The 21,544-nt window shown below is 40.9% G+C and overlaps 1 protein-coding gene across 2 annotated transcripts; it reads left to right on the forward strand.

The window, feature by feature from the left end:
* The first annotated feature begins 2,418 nt into the window (after window positions 1-2,418).
* On the forward strand, window positions 2,419-20,701 carry RpS6 (ribosomal protein S6). 2 transcript variants are annotated; one of them, XM_071685033.1, is made up of 5 exons: window positions 2,419-2,472; window positions 5,962-6,166; window positions 6,859-7,004; window positions 7,776-7,979; window positions 20,499-20,701. In XM_071685033.1, the coding sequence occupies exons 1-5, from the start codon at window positions 2,467-2,469 to the stop codon at window positions 20,676-20,678; spliced, it is 741 nt and encodes a 246-aa protein (XP_071541134.1). In that variant the 5' UTR covers window positions 2,419-2,466; the 3' UTR covers window positions 20,679-20,701. The 2 variants fall into 2 exon arrangements, with proteins under 2 accessions (XP_071541134.1, XP_071541133.1); XM_071685032.1 differs by lacking the exon at window positions 2,419-2,472 and adding an exon at window positions 3,398-3,583.
* Window positions 20,702-21,544: the final 843 nt, after the last annotated feature.

The following is a 21,544-nucleotide window of genomic DNA, read 5'->3' on the forward strand; positions in this document are numbered from 1 at the left end:
GCTTTCTTCTTTCACACACTTTACCAAACTCAGTCACCAGCTTCTGCAGTTTCTCACACGAATCAGCCACCAGTGCTGTATTATCAGCAAACAACAACTGACTGACTTCCCAATCTATCTCATCCACAACAGACTCCATACTTGCCCCTCTTTCCAAAACTCTAGCATTCACCTCCCTAACAACTCCATCCATAAACAAATTAAACAACCATGGAGACATCACACACCCCTGCCGTAAACCTACATTCACTGAGAATGTAAATGTAAACCTACATTCACTTTCCTCTCTTCCTACACGTACACATGCCTTACATTCTCGATAAAAACTTTTCACTGCTTCTAACAACTTGCCTCCCATACCATATATTCTTAATACCTTCCACAGAGCATCTCTATCAACTCTATCATATGCCTTCTCCAGATCAATAAATGCTACATACAAATCCATTTGCTTTTCTAAGTATTTCTCACATACATTCTTCAAAGCAAACACCTGATCCACACATCCTCTACTACTTCTGAAACCACACTGCTCTTCCCCAATCTGATGCTCTGTACATGCCTTCACCCTCTCAGTCAATACCCTCCCATATAATTTCCCAGGAATACTCAACAAACTTATATCTCTGTAATTTGAGCACACACTTTTATCCCCTTTGCCTTTGTACAATGACACTATGCAAGCATTCCGCCAATCCTCAGGCACCTCACCATGAGTCATACATACATTAAATAATCTTACCAACCAGTCAGTAATACAGTCACCCCCTTTTTTAATAAATTCCACTGTAATACCATCCAAACCCGCTGCCTTGCCGGCTTTCATCTTCCGCAAAGCTTTTACTACCTCTTCTCTGTTTACCAAATCATTTTCCCCAACCCTCTCACTTTGCACACCACCTCGACCAAAACACCCCATATTTGCCACTCTATCATCAAACACATTCAACACACCTTCAAAATACTCACTCTATCTCCTTCTCACATCACCACTACTTGTTTTCACCTCCCCATTAACCCCCTTCACTGAAGTTCCCATTTGTTCCCTTGTCTTACGCACTTTGTTTACCTCCTTCCAAAACATCTTTTTATTCTCCCTAAAATTTAATGATACTCTCTCACCCCAACTCTCATTTGCCCTCTCTTTCACCTCTTGCGCCTTTCTCTTGACCTCCTGCCTCTTTCTTTTATACATCTCCCACTCATTTGCATTATTTCCCTGCAAAAATCGTCCAAATGCCTCTCTTACTTCTTCATCCCCCCACTCACTACCCTTTCTAATCCTCCCACCTCTCACGGTTCTCATGCCACAAGCATCTTTTGCGCAAGCCATCACTGCTTCCCTAAATAATTCCATTCTTCCCCCACTCCCTTAAGTTTCCTGTACGTCAATTGAATGAAGAGAACTATAAGAATGCCACAAGCTAACTAAATTAAAGTTGTATGGAACGCAACACAATCACGTTCACACGCAGTTAACTGGCATGATAATATTATCATCATATATGAAGTAGAGTAATTATATTGTTACACACATATAGGGTTACATAATCACAATCTCTCACAATATGAGCATTGTCTGTAGTGATAGATTTATCATCTTGTATGGTAGTCATAGAAAAATATTCGTCAATCTTAGTCACTCCTAAATAAAACCATTTTCTTTAGTTGAAAAGTTTACCATTTTCTATGGTAGTCATAGAATGACTAGTGCGCTATAGACGACGTTTTGTAAGTAGCCTTCGGCGGAGTGCTTGATATAATGAATATATGCTTAGTTGCACTCCACCAGTTTATATTCCTTGTTCTTATATTCCAAAACTTTCTTGAAAACGTCTTTTTCGATAGATATTTCTCTGATTTCATTTCGGAATTGGTTATCTAGCAACAGTACCCAAATACTTACTACAGAGCTTCTTCCCATTAATAGTATTTTAGAATCTGCTGCTCTTCAAATAATGCAAGTACTAAATACATTGAATTTTATTTTTATGGCTCATTTTGCTATCATTAGTTTTTTATATTACTGATTAGCTTTCATAACTAATATTTTGAACATACAAATATCAAAATCTTAACAAAGCGAAGATAGAAAATCATTGTCCTTGCAGTATTGTTAAGTAAACATTAACCTTAGATAAACATGGATCGGATTTATAAACATATTATCTATAACTCATTTTTACGACTTAAAAAAACTTTATCACTCCTTTATCAAATGCGTCTGTGTACATCTTTCCAAACAGTACATCTATCGAATATCCTTAAATGTTAAGCATATATTTTCTTTTATATATGTTATTATTTATTAATGCTCACTTTAACTTTTATGAGTCGTAAGTATTAATATTGAATGTGTTTTATATATATATATGAGATTATCTATTATGTATCGAGGTAATTTCATAAGATGTACAGACTAGCCTTTCCGTGTGTCTCGTGGAACCGAGACGGTGGCTCGGAGAGATGAAGGTACTATTAACGTATTTCTTATCACTTACGTGCGCTAATTTTGGATTTATTTTAGTGGAAGGACGAGATATATACCTATTGAAGCAAGACTGTCCGTTATGGTTATTGCTATTAGGTGTAATATGGCCAAATATATGCCGCTTGTACAGTATTGTGAAGGTCTGTTGTCCGCGTGCTGTGAGGCCTCCTGTAAACAGCTTTGTTACTTTGGAAATATTTTTCCCTTTGATGAAAAAAAAAATATATATATATATATATATGAATAATTGCTTTAAAACTTGAACTTTGTTGTGATTTTGAGAATGTGATGAATAACATTTATGAAGATGAGAGGAGACACCATAACACCTGGATTAGGTGTTATATACATGGTCAATAGTCATGAATTTAAATATAAATGATAATTATATTATGAGCATGGTGAATTAACCCCAGAGAATAGGTCCGGCTGTGATATATTACGGCAATATGAATGGGCATGTGACATTGTATGTATGTATATATATGTATTTTTTTATTCGTAATGAAGCTGACAATGGGGTCGGTTTGGAAGACAAATAAATGGATATATTTAATAAGATTGGTACCATTGCATTGTTTTAGACTATATACAAAAATGGTAGTGTAGGGGGGTACAAGTTGTAGCACATCAGCTTCATCAATTTTTTTTCCTTGCATGTTGGGGGCAGGGCTTTGAAGTACAGGGAAATCGTTGAGGGGGGGGGTCAAAAGTTATGGTCAGTTACTCGCAGTTTCTGTAATGCATTGGCAGCACTTTGGTTGAAAAGCTTAATCATTAAGAAATGGGTACATCTGTGACGTAGTTGAGTCATTTTTTAATGTCTTCTTATTGTGCTTGAGGATATTGGAAGTTCGACCATCCTGCGTACAACTGCGAAGAAACATATCTAGCACTTTGGTTGAAAAGCTTAATCAAGAAATGGGCTACATCTGTGGCGTAGTTGAGTCATTTTCTAATTTCTTATTATGCTTGAGGATATTGGAAGATCGACCATCCTACGTACAACTGCGAAGAAACATATCTAGCACTTGTTCAGATTTGGTATATGTGATTATATGGAGTAAAACAAGAAAGACTCGTGTAACCTTGGTAAGGTATCGCTCACCTGGGTTGGATATGAAGTATAAGGCCGTGGATATAATTTGAAGGAAACTTACAGTCTTATAATGGGGGTTACGTTATATACAAAGTTTGCTTAGTTTTTTATTAGTTTAACTATTAGTTGTAGGGGTAAATTTTGAAGTAATGAACTGCTTGGGTAAGTCAGTAAAGTAAAAGAAATAAGGAAACTGTAGCAGTTCTTAATTTTAACATAAGTAATTATGGATTCAGGGATTTTGTGCTTGTTTATGATTTGATTTCTGAGATGTGTATTCATTTTGATTTAAGATTTAAAATGTTATTGTATTTTAGACTGAACATGTACCGGTGTAGGAAGGATGCATCATTCACCCACTTAAAGGCAGCTGCGAGGCCTTTCCCATGGCCTCTTACCAGTGTTTCACCTTGTGGCAGATCAACTCCACTTAAACATATATGGGTTGATCTTTCATTAATCCTTGTGTTGTGGATACAGCTTTTTTGTCAAAATTATTTGGAGTGTTTTCAGTTTCATGTTAACCTTTTCCTCATTGAATGATCTGTTACTCTCACAATATTATATTAAGTATTAGCATAAGCTGGATTTGGCTCTGAGTGAAATAAGCTCAGGGTTAAAGATGAATGGTTTGGATTTGTCGTACAACTAAAGTTGGGTTGATGAGAATAGCACTACTGAAGCAGGAGAGTGAGTTAGTTAGGAAAGTGAACTCAACACTGATGTGGTAAAATGAAAATGGTTTGCATGAGATTGGTGATTGATAGTTCTTATGCACTAGGTCTTGAGAAAAAAGATCTGAGAGGCAAGTGTCTTTGGGGCAGTTGAGTAAGTCTGCTGCTATGATGAAAGTTACTGGGAATTAGTGACGCATGATTTAAATGCTGGGGTGCATAATGTGGCGACCCATGTGCACCACAAAATCTTAAATCAAATTGTCCAGTGTCTACCAAGGTAAAAGTTCCATAGTGAAACTTTAGTTTGAAGACTTGTAAACCTCACCAAAGCTGAATAAAAACATTTGCATCAGCAAGAATAAAAGTCTTTAAGTCAAGAAGCTTTAATGTGATGACTTTGCACTTCACAAAATCTGAATAAAATTGGCTGGACTTGGCTGAATTAAATTCCTATAGTGAAGCTTTGGTTTAACAACCTGTGGGTGCCTAAGTAGCTGAGAAAAATGTCTGGCATCTGCCAGAATAAAAGTTCAAAAGTGAAACTTCAACTTCAGTTTGATGATGCACAGGCACCACAGAAGCTGAATGAAATCATCTGTTGTCAGCCAGAAAAAAATTCCAAAATATAAGCTTTAATTTGAGGACCTGTGTGCCTCACGAAGCCTTCATAAAGTTATCTGGCTCCAGCCAGGTTAAAAGTCACAAAGTGAAGGTTTAGTTGGATGACCCGTAATATTTCATGAAGTACTTACACCAGAACTCTTTTTATCCAAAAGTCTGATCAAATGGAATCCTAGTAATCAGAATTAGTTCCTTTGTTACTGCATATTATGTCCAGCATACTCATTTAAATTCTGCTCTACCTTGCTGAGATCTAGTATACACACAAGCAAAAATAACCTTCAGTAACAGTAAATAACACCTGGGATAGTAGTTTGTTAATTTTTATGGATTTGTGAATATATGTGTAATTACGTCCTGCAATTAACTGATCATTTGATACCTCTGTATCGCTGATACCCATTCCCTTCAAAGACTCCTTCAGTGGGTTGGCCATGGCAAATGTCTCCATAACTGGTGAACCCTGGTGCCATTTCATGGCCTTTAGTGCCTCACCCTTAACAGGGCCCCCTAACAGAGGTCACTTCTAGCACAGTGTTTTCAGAGGCTTTTACTCATGTTCCTGCCAACTGCTGCCTAATATTCTAACCTACCACTACCATCTATTGCTCATACAATTTTGCTATAAGGAAAATGTGGAGTTACAAAGAATGAGTAGTGCAAGTTTGATGAGAAGAGGTTGCATATTTGTGGACAGAGTGCCAGCAGTCCATGTGTGGGTGAGGCAGAAATGATAGCTATCTGGGTCAAAGGAGCACAACTTGACAACCACTAAAGTGCTGGCTCACTAATCAGCCATCACTAACCCTCCACCCAGTACTGGTAATATACCTCCCAGGTTGGTGGCTACCCCATAATTTATCTTCACTCTTCCAAAACCTTACCTAATAGCTGTAATGTCATTAGATATAGAATTATTTAGATGAATTGGGTCTTATAGTTTTCATACCTTAAGGACTGTGTATCTGGGTTTATTACATTCCAAAATTCCTCTTGAATTAACTTGATTGAATAGACTTTAGTTGTAGTGCATATTGTGGGCTTGTTAACCTCAGACTTACCTCTCTTTGCAGTTGAACATTTCATTCCCCGCCACGGGGTGTCAAAAGCTCTTTGAGTTTGATGATGAGAAGAAGACACGAATCTTCAATGAAAAACGCATGGGTCAGGAGGTGGAGGCAGACTCCCTGGGTGATGAGTGGAAGGGTTACGTGCTGAGCATTGCTGGTGGTAATGACAAGCAGGGCTTCCCCATGAAGCAGGGTGTGCTCACAAACAGTAAGTGGTCGTCAGTTACAAGGGTTTGCATGCATAGTAATATTTTTTAAGTAACCTGATACAGGTTATGTAGAGTGAGCAGAGCTGAATTGTGATCATTAGGCTAGGAAGATTCTGCTTGACCAAACCTCTAGTTGAACAGAAAGGTTGGAATGATAAGTGGTAAGATCCAAATCGCTGATACATTGGACGTTTCCTAATCCCCACAAGCATTGCCATGTAATGATGGGAATGTGAACATTACTTTTACAACATCCCTGTCACCATTTAAGATTCACTGAAGCTGTAACTACCATGCATATGTCATACCGAACCAGGTAATTCACCACTTTCTTTGAATATCCATATCACTTGGTGTAAGTTTTATTTTTAGTTTGTATCATCTTGTAGTGGATATAGAGTATAAAAGCTTGACTTAAGCTGTTGCTGAGTTATATGGGAGACTGTTTTGGTGCTTTAGATGAGGAATGTGTTATTTTTGTGAATCCTTTTCATCTCCAATGGTACAGTGTTTGGTTGCGAGTTTCCAACTTGATGCCATTGCAGTTAGTCTCTCTCTTTTAGTGTGTTCTTTGTAGATCACCATTCATCAGAAAATAAGTCAGTAGGCATAGACTATATTTATGGTTTGTCTAGTTTAATCCACACCTGCTACAGAAATTTGGTATTCATAAAACCATCTTCATCTCCAGATCGTGTGCGATTGTTGCTTTCTAAGGGCCATTCATGCTACCGTCCCCGCAGATCTGGTGAACGCAAGAGGAAATCAGTTCGTGGTTGTATTGTGGACTCCAACTTGTCTGTTTTGGCTTTGGTCATTGTCAAGAAGGGTGAGGGGGTTAGTATCTCCTCAATTTATTACAAGGTTGTTTGAAAAAAATGTCAACACAAATGCATCATACATTTATTACGAGCTACTGGTGGTGGATATTGCATGCTTTTACATCATCTTCCCATAGTGATAAGTTGTTTACAAGTGTCTTCTAGACACCTGTTTATCATCTTTAGCAGCAAGTAGGTAAAAATATGCCATACCATGGCATCATATTTGCTCCCAGTTACACACACAAATTAAAATCCTCATCAAGGCAAATGGGGAAAAATTGGGTTTAACATCATCACTGCATTGTAGCAATGAAAGTCCAGTTTTAGATATTTGGGGATGACAAGGAGCCCTGTTAAGTCTGGTAGACAAGGATGAAGCTTTGTATCTTCAGCATGGGTCATTTAGTGCACCACAGCTAACCTTTAGGCTGCCTGCAGGCTGTAATTTCGAACCCAACCATAACCCATAGATGACGTTTTACTGGCAAGTGTAAGACAGATAGCCTGCTGTCTGTGGTTATATATAGAATACAACTGTGTGCAAGCAGTCCTTTACAAATGGTGCAACAAGCTGTTGGCTAATTGAAATAGGTCATAAGAAGCAATTAAGGGCAACCTTTTAAAGGTTTTTAGGACTTGCTTGTGAATAAGTGGGCTCAGATTTTGGTTCAGTATACAGTTGATTCTGTTTCTTTGTTCCTAAATCCTGGCAATCAGACTGGCTAGCTTTGAGAAATGTTTGTTTGTGGCTATTCTCAGACTTAGGTGAACTTTTTGTATACAGGAAATTCCTGGGTTGACTGATGGAGCTGTTCCTCGTCGCCTTGGTCCCAAGCGAGCTTCAAAGATCCGGAAGCTGTTCAATTTGAGCAAGGAGGATGATGTCCGCCAATATGTGATTAAGCATCCTCTTCCTGTTAAGGAGGGCAAGAAGCCCAAGTCCAAGGCCCCCAAGATTCAGAGGCTTATTACTCCAGTTGTCCTGCAGGTTAGAAATTTGATGTAATAATAAGTCTCCTGAACCATAAATAGGTATGGAGACATAGAATATGGGTCTTCATCTTTAAGTAACCTGAATGCAGAGAGCTTTTCCCAAGACATGGAAATTTTTTTGTCAATTACCACTAAAATAGTGAAAATCTCCCAATATAGTGAAGCGCTTTCTTTGGGATTGGCAGTGTTATTTATTTATTTATTAAACTTGATTGCCATTTCCCACATAAACAAGTTAATACCAGGAAACAGACAAAGAAAGAATGGCCTATCCAATCATATACACTCATATAGCACAAGGAAACAGATGAAAGAATGGCCCAACCCACTCACACACACGTATATACATACACGTCCACACACGCACATATACATACCTATACATCTCAACGTATACATATATATACACACACACATATACATATATACATATGTACATAATTCATACTGTCTGCCCTTATCCTTTCCCGTCACCACCCCACCACACATGAAATGACAACCCCGTCTCCCTGCATGTGCGTGAGGTAGCACTAGGGAAAGACAACAAAGGCCATATTCATGCACTCTCAGTCTCTAGCTGTCATGTATCTTGCACCGAAACCACAGTGTCCTTTCCACATCTAGGCCCCACAAAACTTTCCATGGTTTACCCTAGACGCTTCACATGCCCTGGCTCAATCCATTGACAGCACGTTGACCCCGGTATACCACATCGTTCCAGTTCACTCTATTCCTTGCATGCCTTTCACCCTCCTGCATGTTCAGGCCCCGATCACTCAAAATCTTTTTCACTCCATCCTTCCACCTCCAATTTGGTCTCCCACTTCTCATTCCCTCCACTTCTGACACATATATCCTGTTTGTCAATCCTTCCCCACTCATTCTCTCCATGTGACCAAACCATTCAAAACACCCTCTTCTGCTCTGTCAACCACTCTTTTTATTACCAAACATCTCTCTTAACCCTATTATTACTTCCTCGATCAAACCACCTCACGTCACATATTGTCCTCAAACATCTCATTTCCAGCACATCCAACCTTCTCCGCACAACTCTGTCTATAGCCCATGCCTCGCAACCATATAACATTGTTGGAACCACAATTCCTTTAAACATACCCATTTTTGCTTTCCAAGATAACATTCTCAACTTCACACATTTTTCAACATTGCCAGAACTTTGGCCCCCTCCCCCACCCTATGATTCACTCCCACTTCCATGGTTCCATCTCCCCATCTGCTGACAAATCCACTCCCAGACATCTAAAACGCTTCACTTCCTCCAGTTTTTCTCCATTCAAACTTACCTCCCAATTGACTTGTCCCTCAACCTTACTGTACATAATAACCTTGCTCTTATTCACATTTACTCTCAGCTTTCTTCTTTTACACATTTTACGAAACTTAGTCACCAGCTTCTGCAGTTTCTCACCCGAATCAGCCACCAGTTGTGTATCATCAGCGAACAACAACGGAATCACTTCCCAAACTCTCTCAACCACAACAGACTGCATACTTGCCCCTCTTTTCAAAACTCTTGCAGTCACCTCCCTAACAACGCCAACCATAAACAAATTAAACAACCATGGAGACATCATGCACCCCTGCCATAAACCAACATTCACTGAGAACCAATCATTTTCCTCTCTTCCTACCTACACGTACACATGCCTTATATCTTTGATAAAAACAGCCTGCTTCTAACAACTTTCCTCCCACACCATATATTCTTAATACCTTCCACAGAGCATCTCTATGAACTCCATCATATGCCTTCTCCAGATTCATAAATGCTACATACAAATCCATTTGCTTTTCTAGGTATTTCTCATATACATTCTCCTAAGCAAACGCCTGATCTACATTGCCATTGTACAAAGGCAAAGGGGACAAAAGTGAGTGCTCAAATTACAGAGGTATAAGTTTGTTGAGTATTCCTGGGAAATTATATGGGAAGGTATTGATTGAGAGGGTGAAGGCATGTACAGAGCATCAGATAGGGGAAGAGCAGTGTGGTTTCAGAAGTGGTAGAGGATGTGTGGATCAGGTGTTTGCTTTGAAGAATGTATGTGAGAAATCTTAGAAAAGCAAATGGATTTGTATGTAGCATTTATGGATCTGGAGAAGGCATATGACAGAGTTCATAGAGATGCTCTGTGGAAGGTACTAAGAATATATGGTGTGGGAGGCAAGTTGTTAGAAGCAGTGGAAAGGTTTTATCGAGGACGTAAGGCATGTGTACGTGCAGGAAGAGAGGAAAGTGATTGGTTCTCAGTGAATGTAGGTTTGCGGCAGAGGGGTGCATAATGTCTCGATGGTTGTTTAATCTGTTTATGGATTGGGTTGTTAGGGAGGTAAATGCAAGAGTTTTGGAAAGAGGGGCAAGTATGCAGTCTTTTGTGGATGAGAGGGCTTGGAAAGTGAGTCAGTTGTTGTTAGCTGATGATAGAGTGCTGGTGGCTGATTTGGGTGAGAAACTGCAGAAGCTGGTGGCTGAGTAAACTGCAGAAGCTGGTGGCTGAGTTTGGTAAAGTGTGTGAAAGAAGGAACCTGAGAGTAAATGTGAATAAGAGCAAGGTGCTATGTACAGTAGGGTTGAGGGACAAGTCAATTGGGAGGTAAGTTTTAATGGAGAAAAACTTGAAGTGAAGTTTTTTAGATATCTGGGAGTGGATTTGGCATCGGATGGAACCATGGAAGCGGAAGTGAATCATAGGATGGGGGAGGGGGCGAAAGTTCTGAGCACGTTGAAGAATGTGTGGAATTCGAGAACCTTATCTAGGAACGCAAAAATGGGTATGTTTGAGGGAATAGTGGTTTCAACAATTATATATGGTTGCGAGGCGTGGGCTATAGATGGAGTTGTGCGGTCGGGGGTGGATGTGCTGGAAATAAGATGTTTGAGGACAATATGTGGTGTGAGGTGCTTTGATCGAATAAGTAATGAAAGGGTAAGAGAGATGTGTGGTAATAAAAAGAGTGTGGTTGAGAGAACAGAAGAGGGTGTTTTGAAATGGTTTGGTCTCATTGGGAGAATGAGTGAGGAAAGATTGAGAAAGGATGTATGTGTCGGAGGTGGAGGGAACTAGAAGTGGGAGACCAAACTGGAGGTGGAAAGATGGAGTGAAAAAGATTTTAAGTGATAGGGCCTGAACATGCAGGAGGGTGAAAGGCATGCAAGGAATAGAGTGAATTGGAACAATGTGGTATGCTGGGGTCAACATACTGACAATGGATTGAACCAGGGCATGTGAAGCGTCTAGGGTAAAGCATGGAAAATTCTGTGGGGCCTGGATGTGGAAAGGGAGCTGTAGTTTTGGTGCATTATACATGACAGATAGAAATTGAGTGTGAACGAACGTGGCCTTTGTTGCCTTTTCCTAGTGCTACCTCGTTCACTTGCGGGGGGAGTGGGTTGTCATTTCATGTGTGGCTGGGTGCTGACGGAAATGAATAAGGGCAGAGAATATGAATTATGTACATGTGTATATATGTATATGTCTGTGTTTATATATATATATATATATATATATATATATATATATATATTTTTTTTTTTTTTTTTTTTTTTTTTTTTTTTTTTTTTTTTTTTTTTGTCGCTGTCTCCCGCGTTTGCGAGGTAGCGCAAGGAAACAGACGAAAGAAATGGCCCAACCCACCCCCATACACATGTATATACATATGTCCACACACGCAAATATACATACCTACACAGCTTTCCATGGTTTACCCCAGACGCTTCACATGCCTTGATTCAATCCACTGACAGCACGTCAACCCCGGTATACCACATCGATCCAATTCACTCTATTCCTTGCCCTCCTTTCACCCTCCTGCATGTTCAGGCCCCGATCACACAAAATCTTTTTCACTCCATCTTTCCACCTCCAATTTGGTCTCCCTCTTCTCCTCGTTCCCTCCACCTCCGACACATATATTCTCTTGGTCAATCTTTCCTCACTCATTCTCTCCATGTGCCCGAACCATTTCAAACCACCCTCTTCTGCTCTCTCAACCACGCTCTTTTTATTTCCACACCTCTCTTACCCTTACGTTACTTACTCGATCAAACCACCTCACACCACATATTGTCCTCAAACATCTCATTTCCAGCACATCCATCCTCCTGCGCACAACTCTATCCATAGCCCACGTCTCGCAACCATACAACATTGTTGGAACCACTATTCCTTCAAACATACCCATTTTTGCTTTCCGAGATAATGTTCTCGACTTCCACACATTCTTCAAGGTTCCCAGAATTTTCGCCACCTCCCCCACCATATGATCCACTTCCGCTTCCATGGTTCCATCCGCTGCCAGATCCACTCCCAGATATCTAAAACACTTCACTTCCTCCAGTTTTTCTCCATTCAAACTCACCTCCCAATTGACTTGACCCTCAACCCTACTGTACCTAATAACCTTGCTCTTATTCACATTTACTCTTAACTTTCTTCTTTCACACACTTTACCAAACTCAGTCACCAGCTTCTGCAGTTTCTCACATGAATCAGCCACCAGCGCTGTATCATCAGCGAACAACAACTGACTCACTTCCCAAGCTCTCTCATCCCCAACAGACTTCATACTTGCCCCTCTTTCCAAAACTCTTGCATTCACCTCCCTAACAACCCCATCCATAAACAAATTAAACAACCATGGAGACATCACACACCCCTGCCGCAAACCTACATTCACTGAGAACCAATCACTTTCCTCTCTTCCTACACGTACACATGCCTTACATCCTCGATAAAAACTTTTCACTGCTTCTAACAACTTGCCTCCCACACCATATATTCTTAATACCTTCCACAGAGCATCTCTATCAACTCTATCATATGCCTTCTCCAGATCCATAAATGCTACATACAAATCCATTTGCTTTTCTAAGTATTTCTCACATACATTTTTTAAAGCAAACACCTGATCCACACATCCTCTACCACTTCTGAAACCACACTGCTCTTCCCCAATCTGATGCTCTGTACATGCCTTCACCCTCTCAATCAATACCCTCCCATATAATTTACCCGGAATACTCAACAAACTTATACCTCTGTAATCTGAGCACTCACTCTTATCCCCTTTGCCTTTGTACAATGGCACTATGCACGCATTCCGCCAATCCTCAGGCACCTCACCATGAGTCATACATACATTAAATAACCTTACCAACCAGTCACCAATAGAGTCACCCCCTTTTTTAATAGATTCCACTGCATTACCATCCAAACCTGCTGCTTAGCCGGCTTTCATCTTCCGCAAAGCTTTTACTACCTCTTCTCTGTTTACCAAATCATTTTCCCTAACCCTCTCACTTTGCACACCACCTCGACCAAAACACCCTATGTCTGCCACTCTATCATCAAACACATTCAACAAACCTTCAAAATACTCACTCCATCTCCTTCTCATATCACCACTACTTGTTATCACCTCCCCATTAGCGCCCCTCACTGAAGTTCCCATTTGCTCCCTTGTCTTACGCACTTTATTTACCTCCTTCCAGAACATCTTTTTATTCTCCCTAAAATTTAATTATACTCTCTCACCCCAACTTTCATTTGCCCTCTTTTTCACCTCTTGCACCTTTCTCTTGACCTCCTGTCTCTTTCTTTTATACATCTCCCACTCAATTGCATTTTTTCCCTGCAAAAATTGTCCAGATGTCTCTCTCTTCCACTAACAATCTTACTTCTTCATCCCACCACTCACTACCCTTTCTAATCAACCCACCTCCCACGCTTCTCATGCCACAAGCATCTTTTGCGCACTCCATCACTGATTCCTTAAATACATCCCATTCCTCCCCCACTCCCCTTACTTCCATTGTTCTCACCTTTTTCCATTCTGTACTCAGTCTCTCCTGGTACTTCCTCACACAAGTCTCCTTCCCAAGCTCACGTACTGTCACCACCCTCTTCACCCCAACATTCATAAATAAATAAAATATATATTATTATGTATTTGTTTGTTTCCTCTTTTAGAAAGTTAAAATACAAAGAGTTTAAAATACAAAGAGGTGAGGGTTTCCATCCCCACGCTCCCATCCCCTTCAGTTGCCTTCTGTGATACGTGAGGAATGCGTGGGAAGTATTCTTTCTCCCCTATCCCCAGGGATAGGGGAGATAGAAAAAATTATTTATTTTATTTTACTTTGTCGCTGTCTCCCGCGTTAGCGAGGTAGCGCAAGGAAACAGACGAAAGAATGGCCCAACCCACCTACATACAGATGTATATAGGTACATGTGCACAATCGCAAATATGCATACCTATACATACCAATGTATACATATATATATATACAGAAACAGACATATACATATGTACGTAATTCATACTGTCTTCCTTTATTCATTCCCATTGCCACCCCGCCACACGTGAAATAACAACCCCCTCCCCCCTGCACATGCGCGATGTAGCGCTAGGAAAAGACAACAAAGGCCACATTCGTTTACACTCAGTCTCTAGCTGTCATGTATAATTCACCTAAAGCACAGCTCCCTCTCCATATCCAGGCCCCACAAAACATTCCATGGTTTACCCCAGACACTTCCCATGCCCTGGTTCCATCCATTGACAGCATGCCGACCCCAGTATACCACATTGTTCCAATTCACTCTATTCCTTGCACGCTTTTCAGCCTCCTGCATGTTTAGGTCCCAATCGCTCAAAATCTTTTTCACTCCAGCTTTCCATCTCCAGTCTCTCACTTCTCGTTCCCTCCACCTCTGACACATATATCCTCTTGGTCAATCTTTCCTCACTCATTCTCTCCATGTCCCCAAACCATTTCAAAACACCCTCTTTGCTCTCTCAACCACAATCTTTATTACCACACATCTCTCTTACCCTTTCATTACTTACTGAGTATGAACAAATGTGGCCTTTGTTGTCTTTTCCTAGCACAACACAGGCACGAGAGGGGAGGGGGTTGTTATTTCATGTGTGGCGGGGTTGCGATGGGAATGAATAAAGGCAGGAAGTATGAATTACGTACATGTGTATATATGTGTATGTCTGTGTGTATATTTATGTATAAGTTGAGATGTATAGGTATGTATATTTGCTCTCTCAACTACGCTCTTTTTATTACCACACATCTCTCTTAAGCCAGTTATTACTTACTCGATCAAACCATCTCACCCCACATATTTTCCTCAAACATATCATTTCCAGCACATCCACCCTCCTCTACACAAGTCTATCCATAGCCCATGCCTCGCAACCATATAACATTGTTGGAACCCCTATTCCTTGAAACATACCCATTTTTGCTTTAACAGATAATGTTGTCGACTTCCACACGTTCTTTAACGCTTCCAGAACTTTCGCCCCCTCCCCCACCCCATGATACCATGATTCCATCCGCTGCCAAATCCACTCCCAGATATCTAAAACACTTCACTCCCTCCAGTTTTTCTCCATTCAAACTTTTTTTTTTTTTTTTCGCTGTCTCCCGCGTTTGCGAGGTAGCGCAAGGAAACAGACAAAAGAAATGGCCCAACCCACCCCCATACACATGTATATACATACGTCCACACACGCAAATATACATACCTACACAGCTTTCCATGGTTTACCCCAGATGCTTCACATGCCCTGATTCAATCCACTGACAGCACGTCAACCCCGGTATACCACATCGATCCAATTTACTCTATTCCTTGCCCTCCTTTCACCCTCCTGCATGTTCAGGCCCCGATCACACAAAATCTTTTTCACTCCATCTTTCCACCTCCAATTTGGTCTCCCACTTCTCCTCGTTCCCTCCACCTCCGACACATATATCCTCTTGGTCAATCTTTCCTCACTCATTCTTTCCATGTGCCCAAACCATTTCAAAACACCCTCTTCTGCTCTCTCAACCATGCTCTTTTTATTTCCACACATCTCTCTTACCCTTACGTTACTTACTCGATCAAACCACCTCACACCACACATTGTCCTCAAACATCTCATTTCCAGCACATCCATCCTCCTGCACACAACTCTATCCATAGCCCACGCCTTGCAACCATACAACATTATTGGAACCACTATTCCTTCAAACATACCCATTTTTGCTTTCCGAGATAATGTTCTCGACTTCCACACATTCTTCAAGGCTCCCAGGATTTTCGCCCCCCCCTCCCCCACCCTATGATCCACTTCCGCTTCCATGGTTCCATCCGCTGCCAGATCCACTCCCAGATATCTAAAACACTTTACTTCCTCCAGTTTTGCTCCATTCAAAATTACCTCCCAAGTGACTTGACCCTCAACCCTACTGTACCTAATAACCTTGCTCTTGTTCACATTTACTCTTAACTTTCTTCTTTCACACTCTTTACCAAACTCAGTCACCAGCTTCTGCAGTTTCTCACATGAATCAGCCACCAGCGCTGTATCATCAGCGAACAACAACTGACTCACTTCCCAAGCTCTCTCATCCACAACAGACTTCATACTTTCCCCTCTTTCCAAAACTCTTGCATTCACCTCCCTAACAACCCCATCCATAAACAAATTAAACAACCATGGAGACATCACACACCCCTGCCGCAAACCTACATTCACTGAGAACCAATCACTTTCCTCTCTTCCTACACGTACTCATGCCTTACATCCTCGATAAAAACTTTTCACTGCTTCTAACAACGTGCCTCCCACACCATATATTCGAACTTACCTCCCAGTTTACTTCTCCCTTAACCCTACTGTACCTAATAACCTTTCTCTTATTCACATTTACTTTCAGCTTTCTTCTTTCACACACTTTACCAAACTCAGTCACCAGCTTCTGCAGTTTCTCACACGAATCAGCCACCAGCACTGTATCATGACCGAACAACAACTGACTCACTTCCCAAGCTCTCTCATCCACAACAGACTGCATACTTGACCCTCATTCCAAAACTTTTTCATTCACCTCCCTATCAACCCCATCCATAAACAAATTAAATAACCATGGAGACATCACACACCCCTGCTGTAAACCAACATTCACTGAAAACAATCATTTTACTGTCTTCCTACACGTACACATGCCTTACATCCTCGATAAAAACTTTTTACTGCTTCTAACAACTTGCCTCCCATACCATATATTATTAATACCTTCCTCAGAGCATATCTATCAGCTCTTATATATCTTCTCCAGATCCATAAATGCTGCATACAAATCTGTTTGCTTTTCTAAGTATTTCTCACATACTTTCTTCGAAGCAAGCACCTGATCCACACATCCTCTACCACTTCTGAACCCACACCTCTCTTCCTCAATCTGATGCTCTGTACATGCCTTTGCCCTCTCGATCAGTACCCTCCCATATAATTTCCCAGGAATACTCGACATACTAATACATGTGTAATTTGAGCACTCACTTTTATCCCCTTTGCCTTTGTACGGTAGCACTTTGCAAGCATTCCGCCAATCCTCAGGCACCTTACCATGAGTCATACATTCATTAAATAACCTTACCAACCAGTCACCAATGCAGTCACCCCCATTTTTAATAAATTCCACTACAATACCATCCAAACCCACTGCCTTGCTGGCTTTCATCTTCCACAATGCTTTTACTACCTCTTCTCTCTTTACCACATCGTTCTCCTCAATCCTCGCACTTTGTACACCATCTCGACCAAAACACCCTGTATCTGCCACTCTATCATCAAACACATTCAATAAACCTTCAAAATACTCACTTCATCTCCTCACATCACCACTACTTGTTATCACCTCCCCGTTAGTCCCCCTTCACTGATGTTCCCATTTGTTCCCTTGTATTACACACTTTATTTACCTCCTTCCAAAGCATCTTTTTATTCTCCATAAAATTTAATGATACTCTCACCCGAACTCTCATTTGCCCTCTTTTTCACCTCTTGCACCTTTCTCTTGACCTCCTGCCTCTTTCTTTTATACATCTCCCAGTCATTTGCATTATTTCCCTGCAAAAATTGTCCAAATGCCTCTCTCTTCTCTTTCACTAATGATCTTACTCCCTCATCCCACCACTCACTGCCCTTTCTAATCTGTCCACCTCCCGCACTTCTCATGCCACAAGCATCTTTTGCGCAAGCCATCACTGCTTCCTTAATTACATCCCATTCCTCCCCCACTCCCCTCACGTCCTTTGTTCCCACCTTTTTCCATTTTGTACTCAGTCTCTCCTGGTACTTCCTCTCACAAGTCTCCTTCCCAAGCTCACTTACTCTCAACATTCTCTCTTCTTTTCTGAAAACCTCTACAAATCTTCACCTTCGCCTCCTTAAGATAATGATCAGACATCCCTCCAGTCTCTCTTTCGTGCGCCTGTCAATTAACACGTAACCCATTAATGCTCTCTGGCCATCTCTCCTACTTGCATATATATACTTATGTATATCTCTCTTTTTAAACCAGGTATTCCCAATCACCAGTCCTTTTTCAGCCCATAAATCTATAAGCTCTTTATTTCCATTTACAACATTGCCACATTACTCATCTTTGCATTTAAATCACCCATTACTATAACCCGATCTCATGCATCAAAACTAACAGTCACTCAGCTGCTCCCAAAACACTTGCCTCTAATGATATTTCTTCACATGCCCAGGTGAATATGCACCAATAATCACCTCTTTCTCTCCATCCAATTTCAGTTTTACCCATATCAATCTAGAGTTTACTTTCTTACACTCTATCACATACTCCCACCACTCGTTTCAGTAGTGCTACTCCTTCCCTTGCTGTTGTCCTCTCACAAACCACTCTTCCCCTTTACCCTTGAGCTTCGTTTCACTCGGAGCCAAAACATCCAGGTTCCTTTTCTCAAACATACTACCTATCTCTCCTTTTTTCTCATCTTGGTTACATCCACACTCATTTAGACACCCCAATCTGAGCCTTCGAGGAGGATGAGCACTCCCTACATGACTCCCTCTTCTGTTTCCCCTTTTAGAATGTTAGAATTCAAGGAGGAGAGCGTTTCTAGCCCCCTGCTCCCATCCCCTTTAATCGCCTTCTATGACACGTGAGGAATGCGTGGGAAGTGTTACTTCTTCCCTGTCCCCAGGGATAAAACTATCTCTTTATTATCCCTTAAATTTGATGATACTCTCTCACCCGAATTCTCATTTGCCCTCTTTTTCACCTCTTGCACCTTACTCTTGACTCCTGCCTCTTTCTTTTATGCTTCTCTGAGTCATTTGCACTATTTCCCTGCAAAACTCGTCCAAATGCCTCTTTCTTCTTTCACTAATAATCTTACTTCATCCCACCACTTGCTACCCTTTCTAATCTGCCTACCACCCATGCTTCTCATGCCACAAGCATCTTTTGTGCAAGCCATCACTGCTTCCCTAAATACTTCCCATTCCTCCCCCCACTCCCCTTACGTCCTTTGCTCTCACCATTTTCCATTCTGCACTCAGTCTCTCCTGGTACTTTCTCACACAAGTCTCCTTCCCAAGCTCACTTACTCTCACCACTCTCTTCACCCCAACATTCTCTCTTCTTTTCTGTAAACCTCTACAAATCTTCACCTTTGCCTCTACAAGATAATTATCAGACATCCCTCCAGTTGCACCTCTCAGCACATTAACATCCAAAAGTCTCTCTTTCATGCGCCTGTAGATTAACACATAATCCAATAACGCTTTCTGGCCATCTCTCCTACTTACATAAAGTATGCTTATGTATATCTCTCTTTTTAAATCATGTATTCCCAATCACCAGGCTTTTTCAGCTTACAACTCTACACGCTCTTCACCATTTCCATTTACAACACTGAACACCCCATGTACACCAATTATTCCCTCAACTGCCACATTGCTCACCTTTGCATTCAAATCACCCATCACTATAACTCAGTCTCGTACATCAAAAGAACTAACACGCTCACTCAGCTGCTCCCAAAACACTTGCCTGTCATGATCTTTCGTCTCATGCCCAGGTGCATATGCACTAATAATCACCCATCTCTATCCATCCACTTTCAGTTTTACCCATATCAATCTAGAATTTACTTTCTTACATTCTATCACATACTCCCACCACCCGTTTCAGAGTAGTGCTACTCCTTCCCTTGCTCTTGTCCTCTCACCAAAACATTTACTCCCAAAACATTCCCAAACCACTTTACCTTTGAGCTTCATTTCACTCAGAGCCAGAACGTCCAGGTTTCTTTCCTCAAACATGCTTCCTATCTCTTTTTTCTCATCTTGGTTACGTCCACACAGATTTAGATGTCTCAATCTGAGCCTTTGAGGAGGATGAGCACTCCCCATGTGACTCCTTCTGTTTCCCATTTTAGAAGGTTAAAATACAAGGAGGGGAGGGTTTCTAGCCCCCCATTCCTGTCCCCTTTAGTCACCTTCTATGATACGTGAGGAATGTGTGGGAAGTATTCGTTCTCTCCTATCCCCAGGCTAATTCCATTAACATCACTTTATCAGATTAATCTTGTTTTTGACTCTATGGGAAACTGTCACAGCTTGCAAATCACAACCACTGCATTATCGTCTTGAATTTTTTTTTCAGCGTAAGAGACATAAGAAGGCCCTTAAGCGCTGGCGTGCTGTTAAGAATAAAGAAGAGAAGGCTGACTATGCAAAACTTTTGGCTCTACGACAGAAGGAAGCTAAAGAAAAGAGGCAAGAAGAGTTACGTCGTCGGCGTTCTTCTATGCGCGACTCAAAGACTTCAGAGAAGTCGAAATAAGCCAATAAAACCATGTCTAGAGATTTTGAATGTAATTTTTTTCCTTACGTTTAGAAATGAATATGGGAAAGGATTTCATGAGAAAATGTGAAGTCATCATGGCTGTTAAAACCAATTTAGAATGAGAGGTGCATTGGTAAGAAAAATTGCTTTGAGCTAATGTTATTGGTTTAGGGGTGGATTATTCAAATATTAGAAATGAATGTAATTAGGGGCAAAGGATCATGAGTTTGCTTTTGTTTCCATGTTACAGCTTCTGAAAGTTCACGTAATATCAAGGAATTCCATAGATTTGTGAAATTATTGCAGTGATACTTGAGCAGTATTTGTGGTGTAAACATTCCATATTTGTGATGAGTGTGTAAGTGAAGAGGAAGGTAATAAGAATGTGCAGTAGAGGGTAGCCTTGTATACTGGTCAGTGAAACCATGGTTTAGCACAAAAGTTACGATGGCCCTGCTTCACCTTTGGAAGTTACAGCTTGCATTTTTTACTTTATGTTTTGGCCTGAGCCAGAAATTGAGCTCTTGCTGGCTTAGTCACAAGTTTATCTCTTTTGCTATATGCTCGACAAATTTTTTTTTTTTTTTTTGCCAGTGTCACCAGGCTCCTCTTGCATTCAGTGACGCTGTAAAGTCAAAAAACAAAGGAATGTGTATTTTCCATGGTACTTGTAGTTGTGCAGGATCCTATAGAAGGGTCTTGCCTAACATCAGGATTCCTCTGTAGAAATCAGTTCAGGGGTAATCATAAAGAAATATTGCTTTTGCTGGTGATCCAATTGAGCTTTACAATTAGTGGATGCTTTACTGGTGGAGGATATGCTGCTTACTGATTTTAGCCTACCTGCCCTAGAACTTGATGCT

Source organism: Panulirus ornatus, chromosome 39 (assembly GCF_036320965.1).
Source record: "Panulirus ornatus isolate Po-2019 chromosome 39, ASM3632096v1, whole genome shotgun sequence".
NCBI classification, from domain to species: Eukaryota; Metazoa; Arthropoda; class Malacostraca; order Decapoda; family Palinuridae; genus Panulirus; species Panulirus ornatus.